Raw genomic sequence first — 13,146 nt, 5'->3', positions numbered from 1 at the left:
TTATATGTCTCTTTACTGATAGAATTTATGAGGCTTTGGCCTGGCTTTGATAGGTATTTGTTCCCTGGACAGTAAGCAAACTTCCTTCCTTTTTTGGTATGCATGGAAGGAAAGGCGTTTCATGGACATAGTTGGTAATAACCAAGCTTTTTTAAGGTTGATGAACAATAAAAATAAATCACATCTACCAATTATTGAGTGCTTACGTACCAGCACATAGAAAGGCATATTTACAACTACTTTTTATACAGTTTTGTCTGCTTTTTTACAAATGGGAAAACTGAGACTTTTCACTGAGTTTCCCAAGGTCACATAGCTGTTAAACAATACATACCATTGTACTGTAACCTGGGAAGCCTGATACGAAAGCCCAGTCTCTTAAAACCATACTGCGTATCATACAAATATATGCGTGTGTGTATATTCATGTGTTGTGTGTGTACATATATGTATATGTGTATTTACAGACCTATATTGTGTCATGCATGCATGTCATATGTTGATGGTAATTTACCAGTTTTGAATTGGGTACACAAAAATTAGGTTAGCAATATAGGATCTGTCACTATGTGATTCTTACTTATATTAAAAATGAATCTAGTCAATAATTCATAACGTTAATTTGAGAATCAACAATTCTGCGATACTTGTGGTTGCCCAGGGTATCAGAGAAGACAGAGTGGATTTCTTATCTAATACTGAGAGGTAGTGCAACATAGAAAGTTGAATACCTCTCAAGGGACAAATCAAAAAATTTACTAGTAATAACTCATATTTATTAGGAGCCTACTAAGTGATAGGTACTATTCTGAGCCCTTTTTATGTATAAACTCATTTAATCCTCAGAACAACCCTATATTATAATTGTTATTCCTGTTGTTGTTAACTTTCATTCCTTGGTTTTTCGTGTGATGACTCAGACCTCCTTTTTTCCCAGACTCAGTACCTCAGTTCCATTACCTGTAAGACATGATTTGAATTTCTTCTCTTCATCAGGTGTTACAGTTTGTTTAGATCCCTTTCAAAGGATGATACCCAAAATCTGTACTACAGATATGGACTGACATTTGCAGAGCGAAGCAAAAATTTCTCCTCTGTATTTCTATCTATTATAGTTCTGTTAATGCAGCTTAAACCCACATAAGTTTATGGTGTTAAAATAGTACTGCAATTAAAATCCCTAAACCTGTTAAACACGTCCTACAGATGCGTGTTTTCTCTCTTATTCTATACTTTGGGTAGTTGGTTTGGAATCCGCTATAGAATTTTTACGTTGATCCCTTTTAAATTTCTTCTTGTTAGATATCAGGTCTTTCGGGATCCTTATTGTGTTAGTCAATGCTTTTGCTGTCCTTTGCAGCTTCAGGTCATCTTCAAAGTTCAGGACTTATGTATCTTCATCTTGGCCTTATAGAATACCACTAGGAATATCCCTCTAGGCCTCATTCCATTAAGTGGTATACTTAATGGGGGGTATTTGTTCCACCAGTTGCTAATTTAGCTAACTGAACTAGCTTATATATTTTTTAGTTTTGTTCTTTGAAAAATCATGAAGGGCATTATAAAATTATTTACTAATATCTAGTTATCAAGTTTACTTTTCTGATCTACAAGTCTTCTGAATACATTTTTAAAAAGAAACAAACCTAGTCTGTAACATGTCTTATTATTTTTAGCTCATACGTCCTAATCCTAAAGATCTCTACATCTTCTTATTGGTATTCACAAGTCAAATCTTTAATAATTTATTTTAGAATGTTATCTGAAATTAACAGAAATCTTACTATATTATAGAATTTACTGTCTTATTTTTGAAAATAGTCTTCAGTCCTGTGGCATTGGTAATGATCCAAGAATCTCATTTTCAGGCTCTTTTAAATATCTTAAAACATAATTGTTTAGTCTGAGAGAGATGAATTTACAAAGTGACTAGGTCTTCTTTTTCAATCCCTTCTCTTATTTTTCCCATACATTTTCCTTTTCTGTTGTTCATCCTTCACTTTTTAGTCTACCATTCTCCTTGTTAAATCAGAAAATGAGAGTTGAAGGGAGTATGTTTTACAGAGCAACTCATATAATTGAATTAATTGCAGGAATTAGTAAATAAATGGAATATAGTAAATTAGTAAATAAAAGGAATATAGTAAATAAATGCTTATAGACATCCAGGTAAAGTTAATTTTTGATCTTCAGTTTTGAGAATTTGAATTGGAGGAAAGGAAGATGAGAAGAGAAAGGTTATAGACAAAATCTAGCGTGTGGTAAGAAAATATTTGGGAGATAGCAAGTTTTATATAGAGCTATAGTCATTACATGAGCATCATAAGAGTAAAAGGTCGTTGTGGGAAAGAATGGGAATTAGTGAAAGTGGGGATATTGGGAAGCGGCAGTTTAGTACAGTGAAGCGTAAATACTATATTCTTAACACCTCAAGCTGTATATTGTGCAGAACTTTATAATTTAGAGAATCACTTTCAGTTAAACTTCTGAGATAAGTGGGGTATTCTTATTTTATGAATCAAACAGTTAGTACTTAGATTAAGAAAGGCTGGTACCTATTATTCCCCCTAATAATACAATTCAAGATCCAGATGGGACTAAAACTCATTACGTTATATTTCCAAAGTCTGTGTTCTTCACTGATATTGCTTTATCTCTATTGTCTCACTACTACCATAGTACTACTGTAGTACAATATCACTTATTCTTATAGTTTATCATGTGTTTATGTACATTGTCTGATTTGATCCTCAAAAACCTCAGCTACATTAATACCTGAATAATAAAGTACAGGTATTATTTTGATCTCATTCTGCAAATAAGGAAAACAAAGATTGAGAAGGTAAAGTTAACAAGGACTGCTTTCTTAACCCCATTACCTGTTTTTTCTATTGACTTGCCTTTCCTGTTATTCATTCCTCACTTCTAAGTCTAGATTTTAACTTTTTCATAAAACTGAGGCTAAAAGAAGTTACATAGGTTAAAAACGTGAACACTGGAGTAACTAACAGAAGGTGTACAGATCTAAACTTATGCCTTCTGATTGCCATCTTCTTACTAGTATGTATTATGTTCTGGAAAAAGAGTATCTACTGGAAGACCCAGAAGCTTCTTGGGACTTGTTTATACCATGACTGCAATAACATTTGAGAATTTTTCTGGTAGATAGGTGTGAGATTATTTGCAGAGATCAGCAGTAGAGGCTGTTATCAGCTGTAAAGTGGCCATATTAACATAATTTATTAACTGACTTAAAATTCAGTGTGAAATAAGTATGAAACAACTACGTACTTGACGAAGATAAAAATTTCAAGAGTTGATTTTTTCCACTTAAAAATGTATAAGAATGAAGTTCTTTACTCTCTCAATAGTGTTCAAAATGTTTTAATTGATGGAATTGATGGTTTTAAGATGGAAACCAAATGTACTTTTTTGTTATTGCCATAACTTGTGACTAAAATGTGAATGAGACAGGAAGGAAATAGCTTATATTATATACATGTCCTGTATTCCTTTTGTCTCATCTAAGCAACTGCTACAGTCCATTCTGAAATATTCATGTATTAATTCTTAAGGTTGCTGTAACAAATTACACAAACTCAGTTGCTTAAAACAAAAGAAATGTATTCTCTCACAGTTTTGGAAGCCAGAAGTCTGAAATTAGTGTCAGTGGGCTAAAATTAAGGTGGCAGGACCATGCTCCTCCCAGAAGTTCTACGGGAGAATCTGTTCTTGCCTCTTCTAGCTTCTGGTGACTGCCAGCATTCCTTGGTTGGTGACTGCAGCACTCCAGTCGTTGCCTCTTTAGTCACATGACCTCCTCTTCTGTCTGTGTCACGTCTCCTTCTGCCTTCTTAAAAGGTACATGTTGATTGCATTTTGGACCTACTTAGATAATCCAGTATCATCTCCCCATCTCAAAATTTTTAATCCTTTACAGAGTCCCTTTTTGCCATATAAAGTAATTTTCACAAGTTCCAGGGATAGGGATGTGAATGTCATTTGGGGAGCCATTATTCTGCCTACCATAGTCTTTATTGTCTGTCCACTTTCTTTTCTTTCTCATCCTTTTTCTTCCCTGCTATTTTTATTCTTTTTCATCTTCCAGAAGCACAAAGTGGCAAGTAGATTGAGTGGGCATGATCTGAATTAATGATCAAGAGTTGAGGCCAGGTGCGGTGGCTCATACCTGTAATCTCAGCACTTTGAGAAGCTGAGGCAGGTGGATCACTTGAGGTTGGGAGTTTGAGACCAGCCTAGCCAACATGGTGAAACCTCATCTCTACTAAAAATATAAAAATTAGCCAGGCGTGTTAGCAGGTGCATGTAATCCCAGCCACTTGGGAGGCTGAGGCAGGAGAATTGCTTGAACCTGGGAGGCAGAGGTTGCAGTAAGCCAAGATCATGCCCCTGGACTCTAGCCTGGGCGACAGAGTGAGATTTCGTCTAAAAAAAAAAAAAAAAAAAAAAAAAAGTTGAGTGGGTATGGTATATATAGATCAGTAAGTGAGCCTTATTGCCCTCGTTATGAAACTTTGGATTCTGTTCGTAATTAATTAAATTAATGAGTAGTAATAGTACCTTCATTAAATTCAGTACCCTCTATCAAAGCAATTATTGGAATTTTGGGTAAAGTGTGTTAATATGAAATTTCTGTCCAATTAAAGCATCTGTTGGTTGGCAAATAGGGTTGTTTGTTCTACATATAATTTTACTTTAAGCAAGTTTTTCCCCTCATATTTTCATTTTATTTCAGTGATAGCTCAGACTTGAATTTAATGCAAGGGAAACAAAATGAAAAAGTTGGTAGAGTTTTGATCCAAAAGTCCATTGTCAGAGATTTTTATGGTTTAGGGCATCTCATGTAACTTTTTGGGCTTCCATTTCCTAATATCTATAATAAATAATGTTGAATTATATGATTGTTAAATCCCTTCTAACTCTGAAAGCCTCTAGTTCTAGTATTTACTATGAAGTATTTAAAAACCAATGAACAGGCAAATAAATTACAAATCTGATTATTCTGTACTATTTGAAAAGCAGTATTATTGACAAGATTACTTTGAAATAACTGTCTATGCTTTTCTATTTTTCTGTAGATGGACCACACATCCCCGACCTACATGCTTGCTAACTTAACCCACTTGCATTCTGAACAACTTCTGCAGGGCTTGAATCTTCTTCGCCAACATCACGAACTCTGTGATATCATTCTTCGAGTAGGTGATGTTAAAATTCATGCTCACAAAGTGGTACTTGCTAGCGTCAGCCCGTATTTCAAAGCTATGTTCACTGGAAACCTTTCTGAAAAAGAGAACAGTGAGGTTGAGTTTCAATGCATTGATGAAACTGCTCTCCAGGCCATTGTGGAATATGCCTATACAGGGACTGTTTTTATATCTCAGGACACAGTTGAATCTCTCCTGCCAGCAGCAAACCTACTCCAGATAAAACTTGTCCTGAAAGAATGTTGTGCATTTCTGGAAAGCCAACTTGATCCTGGTAATTGTATTGGAATTTCTCGTTTTGCAGAAACGTATGGTTGCCATGACCTTTATTTGGCAGCCACTAAATACATATGCCAGAATTTTGAAGCTGTTTGCCAGACTGAAGAGTTTTTTGAGCTTACACATGCTGACTTGGATGAAATTGTTTCCAATGACTGTTTGAATGTAGCTACCGAAGAGACTGTTTTTTATGCATTAGAGTCTTGGATCAAGTATGATGTACAAGAACGCCAGAAATACTTAGCACAGTTACTAAACAGTGTACGATTACCATTGTTAAGCGTTAAGTTTCTCACTAGACTATATGAAGCAAATCATCTTATTCGTGATGATCGTACTTGTAAACATCTTTTGAATGAAGCCCTAAAGTACCACTTTATGCCTGAACATAGACTCTCTCATCAGACAGTCTTGATGACACGACCTCGCTGTGCTCCCAAAGTACTTTGTGCAGTAGGAGGGAAATCTGGACTCTTTGCCTGTTTGGATAGGTAAATAGAAGGCTTTCCTAAATGAATGATGCTTTTATGCTTTTTAAATGTGCAGATTTTCTATAGTTTAGAAATAGTTTGATTTTCATTTTTACTTTTCTTTCCTCCTTTTTAGTTTTTTTTTCTTCTTCCTAAAATACTTACATGATTGTTTTTATTGTCATTCATTCTCTACAATACTCTCAATTATTAACCACCTCCCCAAGGCACACTTTATCTACCTGGTTACTCACAAACTTTTATTCCATTTTATGTCTTTTTTTTTTTTTTCTGGAACCATTTACATCTTTGAGTCAGACCACATCAGAAGAGACTTATTATTATTATCAATTATATCAGAAGATACCAAAGAAGAGAACTAGGAACCTGTGGTGAGGGAACTGGTGACAGGAATGGGTTTGAATGAAAACAGTTCATTAGAAGTGCTACCAAAGAAATGAGAAAAAACAGGATACTGATATAAATTATGTACTTTGAGTGCAATTTGTTTTCTTCAGTGTAAGTATTTTTTAGAAGACAGAATTAAGAAGTATGTTTTTTTCCCCCCCAATAACTTAGATTAGGAATTCTGAGACTTTTTCTATAAAGGACCAAACAGTAAATATTTTAGACTTTGTGAGCCATGTAATCTTTGTGGCATCTACTTAACTCTGCCATTGTAGTGTGAGAGCAGCCATAGATAATACATAAATGAATGAACATGGATGTGTTCCAGTAAAACTTTATTTATAAAAATAGCTAGTGGGCTAAATTTGGCCCATGGTGATAGTTCGCCTTAATTTGGTGCATTATACTAGTAACTTTTATACATTGAAAATATAGCTTGAAGTTATTTTTGCTTTTTCTTAGATAGAATGGCTTCATGAAAACTTTTGTGTTTAATATATATTTTTTAATACTGTGGATTTCTGACCATTTCCAAAAATTTGGTAGATTGCTTTTCCCTTTCCAGTATTAGGAAACTTGATGTTTCATCAATGGCAACTGATAAATTCTGCATCTTTAAAAAGTCTCGCGGCCGGGCGCGGTGGCTCAAGCCTGTAATCCTAGCACTTTGGGAGGCCGAGACGGGTGGATCACAAGGTCAGGAGATCGAGACCATCCTGGCTAACACGGTGAAACCCCGTCTCTACTAAAAAATACAAAATCTAGCTGGGCGAGGGTGGCGGGCGCCTGTAGTCCCAGCTACTCGGGAGGCTGAGGCAGGAGAATGGCGTAAACCCGGGAGGCGGAGCTTGCAGTGAGCTGAGATCCGGCCACTGCACTCCAGCTTGGGCGACAGAGCGAGACTCCGTCTCAAAAAAAAAAAAAAAAAAAAAAAAAAAAAAAAAAAAAAAAGTCTCGCAATACCTGTAATCCCAGCACTTTGGGAGGCCTATACAGGAGGATCACTTGAGGAAGGAGTTTGAGACAAGCCTTGGCAGTATAACGAGATCCTGTCCCTACAAAACATTTAAAATATTGGCCGGGCGCGGTGGCTCAAGCCTGTAATCCCAGCACTTTGGGAGGCCAGCACTTTGGGAGGCCGAGACGGGCGGATCACAAGGTCAGGAGATTGAGACCATCCTGGCTAACATGGTGAAACCCCGTCTCTACTAAAAAAAATACAAAAAACTAGCCGGGCGAGGTGGCGGGCGCCTGTAGTCCCAGCTACTCGGGAGGCTGAGACAGGAGAATGGCGTAAACCCGGGAGGCGGAGCTTGCAGTGAGCTGAGATCCCGCCACTGCACTCCAGGCTGGGCGGCAAAGCGAGACTCCGTCTCAAAAAAAAAAAAAAAAAAAAAAAAATTTAAAATATTAGCTGGGCACCGTGTTGCACTCCTGTAGTCCCAGTCACTCGGGAGGCTGAGACGGGAGGATTGCTTAGGCCCAGGAGTTTGAAGTTGCAGTGAGCTATGAATGCACCATTGCATACTAACCTGGGTGACAGAATGAGACCCTGTCTTGAAAAAAAAAGAAAAAAGTCTGATAATACATTTTATTTATTTATTTATTTATTTTATTTTTTATTTTTTATTTTTTGGGACCGAGTTTGGCTGTTGTTGCCCAGGCTGGAGTGCAGTGGTGCAATCTCAGCTCACTGCAACCTCCGCCTCCCAGGTTCAAGTGATTTTCCTGCCTCAGCCTCCCAAGTAGCTGGGATTACAGGCATGTGCCACCATGCCCCGCTAATTTTGTATTTTCAGTAGAAACAGAGTTTCACCGTGTTGGTCAGGCTGGTCTTGAACTCCTTACCTCAGGTGATCCACCCGCCTCGGCCTCCCAGAGTGCTGGGATTACAGGCAAGAGCCACTGCACCCTGCACCCAGCCTCATAGTACATTTTAACTTTAATCTAAAACTAGTAGTGTTGAGACTGGGCTACACATAGAACATTAGTTATGTTAGCTACACGAATTGATTGTTTAACTCTTATTCTGAAACACATTGGTTACTGGCATAAAGTAAATTATATTAGTAAATATTATGACAAAAATTTCCAAATATGTATTTATAGTGTAAAAAAAAATTTTTTTTTTTTGAGATGGAGTCTCCCTCTGTCACTCAGGCTGGAGTGCAGTGGCACAATCTTGGCTCACTGCAAGCTCTGCCTCCCACGTTCACACCATTTCGCTGCCTCAGCCTCCAGAGTAGCTGGGACTACAGGCGCCTGTCACCACGCCCAGATAATTTTTTGTATTTTTAGTAGAGACGGGGTTTCACTGTGTTAGCCAGGATGATCACCATCTCCTGACCTCATGATCCGCCCGCCTTGGCCTCCCAAAGTGCTGGGATTACAGGCGTGAGCCACCGCACCTGGCCTATAGTATAAAAATTTTTGAGCAGTTGCCTCTTATTTTCTCAACTATTAAAAATAACAAATTATTGGCCGGGCGCGGTGGCTCAAGCCTGTAATCCCAGCACTTTGGGAGGCCGAGACGGGTGGATCACGAGGTCAGGAGATCGAGACCATCCTGGCTAACACGGTGAAACCCCGTCTCTACTAAAAATACAAAAACTAGCCGGGCGAGGTGGCGGGCATCTGTAGTCCCAGCTACTCGGGAGGCTGAGGCAGGAGAATGGCATAAACCCAGGAGGCGGAGCTTGCAGTGAGCTGAGATGCGGCCACTGCACTCCAGTCTGGGCGACAGAGCGAGACTCCGCCTCAAAAAAAAAAACAAACAAACAAAAAAAACAAATTATTGAAGATTAATAAGACCTGTTCATATCTTTAGACACAGTAATCTTTTATCATAGAATCTATCATAATAAATTTTTTAAAATTAAAAGTATTTGCACAGAACTGATTATTGCAGCATTATTATAACTCTGGAAAAATTAAAACTAACCTGAGTGATCATTCAGTTTAACTCTACAAAAGATATTAAACACCTGTGCATCAGATACACTGCTAGATAATTGACCTTCAACAAGTTCATAATTTAGTAAAGGAGACATATAGAAAATAATACATAATGTTTATGCAATGATCAAGATAATTTTATAGAAACATTAAAGACAGCCATTTATCCCATCTGGGGGATTTAGGGAAGAGAAATTGTAGAGAACTTCATGTACAAGTTGAGTGTTGAATGCTAAGCAAGAATCAAGCAGAGAAAGAAGAAAGATCACAGGGAATATGCAAAGACACAATGGCACGATACATTATGGGATATTCAGGAAACTAAAAGCTGATTGGTATTCAGAAGTAGAGGGTTCTAACCAAGAAGTGTCAAGCAGTGGTCTTTGAACCAAGTCAAAGAAGGTATTGTATGCCATGATTTAAAAAAAAAAAAAAAAAAAAAAGACTTTTATATGGGTTACAAAACCATTCTAAGGAGGTTAGTGAAATCATCATATTTGTATATTAGATCATTCTGGCTGTATTATGGGAAAAATTGAGAGGCCAGGATTAATATCAGATTGATTAAATAAGATGTTGTTGTAGAACCTCTTATCTAATATAGGCAAGAGATGATGAGATCCTAAATTAGGGTAGAAGTAGTGAAGGTAGAGAATGGGACATTCATTTTTAAAAATGTTTTAAGAGAGTAAATTGACAGGATTTGGTGTTTGAATGGATATGAGAGAGGCATGATGAGGAAGAGGGAGGAATCCAAGATGAATGAGTTATTTTGATTAGATGATTACATGGGTGGTTCATATATGCAGAGAGAGAGAGAAAGAATATGGGAGGAGAAGCCACTTTCAGGGGAAAAGTTTTGGACACATTGAGTTTGAAATGCCCATGAAATATCCAGGTAGAGGATATTCTGTGGTAGCTGTATATGAATGCACAGCTCAAAGAAGAGTTCAGGGCTGCAAATTTGAAAGTCATCAGCATATAGTATAGTTTAGAAGTATGAATTAAAACTATGAAGTCTTTGATGGAGTTATTGACAGTTAAATGTCCCTCCTTTTGCCTGGTGAGAAAATATAGAGAGGAAAAAGGATTGATTGTGAATGAAAATCTGGGGAACATTTTTAGCGGTAGGAGAACCAAGTGAATAGTGTCATAAAAGCCAAGGAATTTGTGTGTCAAGAAGGAAGGAATGTGATCAGCTATTTAAAATGCACTGGAAAGATCCAGAAAGATAAAAAGTGGAAAGGTGGCTTTTAAACTTGGCGTTATGGAGACCATAATGACTTTTGGTGGGTAATTTCTTTTTTTTTTTTTTTTTTTTCTGAGACAGAGTTTCACTCATATCGCCCAGGCTGGAGTGTAGTGGCGTGATCTCAGCTCACCGCAACCTCTGCCTCCCAGGATCAAGCAATTCTCTTGCCTCAGCCTCCCAAGTAGCTGGGATTACAGGCATGAACCACCATGCCCGGCTAATTTTGTATTTTTAGCAGAGACGAGGTTTCTGCATGTTGAGGCTGGTCTCGAACCCCTGACCTCAGGTAATCCGCCCGCCTCGACTTTCCAGAGTGCTGGGATTACTAGGCGTGAGCCACTGTGCCCGGCCTTGGTGGGTAATTTCAAGCAGAGTTGTAGAAATGCTGTAGATACATTACAATGGGCTGAGAAGCGAATACAAACTAAGGAAATAAACTGAATGAAGACTTTTAAGAATCTTGCTAGAGACAGGAAGGAGAGAGTTAAGGCAGTAACTTATAGCATCAGGGGAAGTTTTGTTTGGTTTTATTTTGTTCTTAAAGAGAGAGACACGAGGTTGTTTTGTTTGTTTGTTTATTTGGAGACAGTGGCTTGCTCTGTCGCCCAGGTGTCTCCTTCTGTTGCCCAGGCTGGAGTGCAGTGGCGTGATCTCAACTCACTGCAACCTCCGCCTCCTGAGTTCGAGCAATTCTCCTACCTCAGCCTCCTGAGTACCTGGAATTACAGGCACATGCCACCACGCCTGGCTAATTTTTGTATTTTTAGTAGAAACAAGGTTTCACCATGTTAGTCAGGCTGGTCTTGAACTCCAGACCCTGTGATCTACCCGCCTCAGGCTTCCAAGTATTTTTATAATTAGATGAGTAAAGAGATAAGTAAAGAGGGATAGGGTAAAGATATAAGATAGATGAATGCTTATTGATGGAGCAAGATCTTCGAGGAAATAGAAGAGATTGATATCAAAAGTAAGGATAGAAAGTTGTGAATAGGAGAGAGAGAGAATCTTTATGCCTCAAGACAATTGAGGTTTACTGACTGGGGGAGGGGTGAAAGCAAGGGTTTAAAACAGTACTTGTCCAGTGGTTTTAGTTTTCTTTAATTAAGAAAGGAAGCCTGCTAGAGAAGAAAGTGGAGATTGGGTAGGTAGCTTAAGAAAATTGGGGAAGCTCTGCCGTGAGCCAAGACTGCGCCACTGCACTGCAGCCTGGGTGACAGAGCAAGACTCCATCTCAAAAAAAAAAGAAAAGAAAAGAAAATTGGGAAGCTCTGAGAACTGTATTGTTTCTACTTACACATAAGGAGTCATAAAGATGGCAATATATTGAAAGCATTTTTTGACTAGTTGTGCAAATATGTTAAATGTTCATGGACATTCAGCCACATCACTCAACACTATAAACCACAGGTCTAAGTCAAGAATGAAACTCTTATTAGAACTGATTATTATTTGCCCTCTGCTATAGTTTAAATGTGTCCCTCCAAAATTCATGTTTTGAAAACTTAATTGCTGTTTTAACAATATTAAGAGATGGGGCCTTTAAAAGGTTATTAGGCCATAAGGCCCTGCTCTCATGAAGGGATTAATGCTATTATTGTGGGAGTAGGTTAGTTATCTTAGGATTGGGCTCCTGACAAGAAGGTAAGTCCTACTTCCATTTTCTCTTTGTCTAACATACATATTCGCTTGCACTTCATGTGATGTCTTCCATCATGAGATGACCCTTCCCAGATGCAGGCATCATGCTCTTGGACTTTACAGCCCCCAAAACTGAAAACCAAATAAACTTCTGTTCTTTATAAATTATCCGGTATTTTGTTATAGCAGCAGAAAATGTACCAAGGCAGAAATCTGGCACAAAAAAGTGGGACCATTGTTATAACAAATATCTGAAAATATGGAAGTGGCTTTGGAACACTGCCCCAGTGTATCCAGAAAGTAGGACATGGAGTCGAAGGAGATTATTCACCAGCTTTAAGACTTAATGTTTTCAGCTGGGCGCGGTGGCACAGGCCTGTAATCCCAGCACTTTGGGAGGCCAAGGCGGGCGGATCACGAGGTCCGGAGATGGAGACCATCCTGGTTAACATGGTGAAACCCTGTCTCTACTAAAAATACAAAAAATTAGTCGGGCGTGGTGGTGGGCGCCTGTAGTCCCAGCTACTCGGGAGGCTGAGGCAGGGGAATGGCGTGAACCCTGGGAGGCGGAGCTTGCAGTGAGCTGAGATCACGCCACTACTCTCCACCTGGGCGACAGAGCGAGACTCCGTCTCAAAAAAAATAAAATAAAATAAAGACTTAATGTTTTCTTTGTTGGGTTTTGGATTTACTTGGGGCCTCTTACCCTTTATGTTTCCTATTTCTCCCTTTTGGAAGGAGAATATCTATCCTATGCCTTTCTCACCATTGTGTTTTGGAAGTAAATAACTTGTTTTGATTTCACAGGCTCATAGCAGGAAGGTAATTTGCCTCAGGATGTATCATGCCTTGACTCTCGCTCATATATGATTTAGATAGACTCTGGACTTTGGACTTCTGAGTTGATGCCGGAATG

The 13,146-nt window shown here is 38.4% G+C and overlaps 1 protein-coding gene across 3 annotated transcripts in view; it reads left to right on the top strand.

Annotated features, from left to right (window-relative positions):
- The window catches only part of KLHL28 (kelch like family member 28), a 39,715-nt gene that overhangs the window by 12,390 nt on the left and 14,179 nt on the right, over positions 1–13,146 (top strand). For all 3 annotated transcript variants that reach the window (XM_010380445.2, XM_010380446.2, XM_010380447.2), the window contains exon 2: positions 5,100–5,998. In XM_010380445.2, coding sequence (XP_010378747.1) covers positions 5,100–5,998 — 899 coding nt within the window. The remainder of the gene's footprint in view (positions 1–5,099; positions 5,999–13,146) is intronic.

Source organism: Rhinopithecus roxellana, chromosome 5 (genome assembly GCF_007565055.1).
Source record: "Rhinopithecus roxellana isolate Shanxi Qingling chromosome 5, ASM756505v1, whole genome shotgun sequence".
Lineage (NCBI taxonomy): Eukaryota > Metazoa > Chordata > Mammalia > Primates > Cercopithecidae > Rhinopithecus > Rhinopithecus roxellana.
This window is presented reverse-complemented; position numbering and strand designations above follow the sequence as displayed.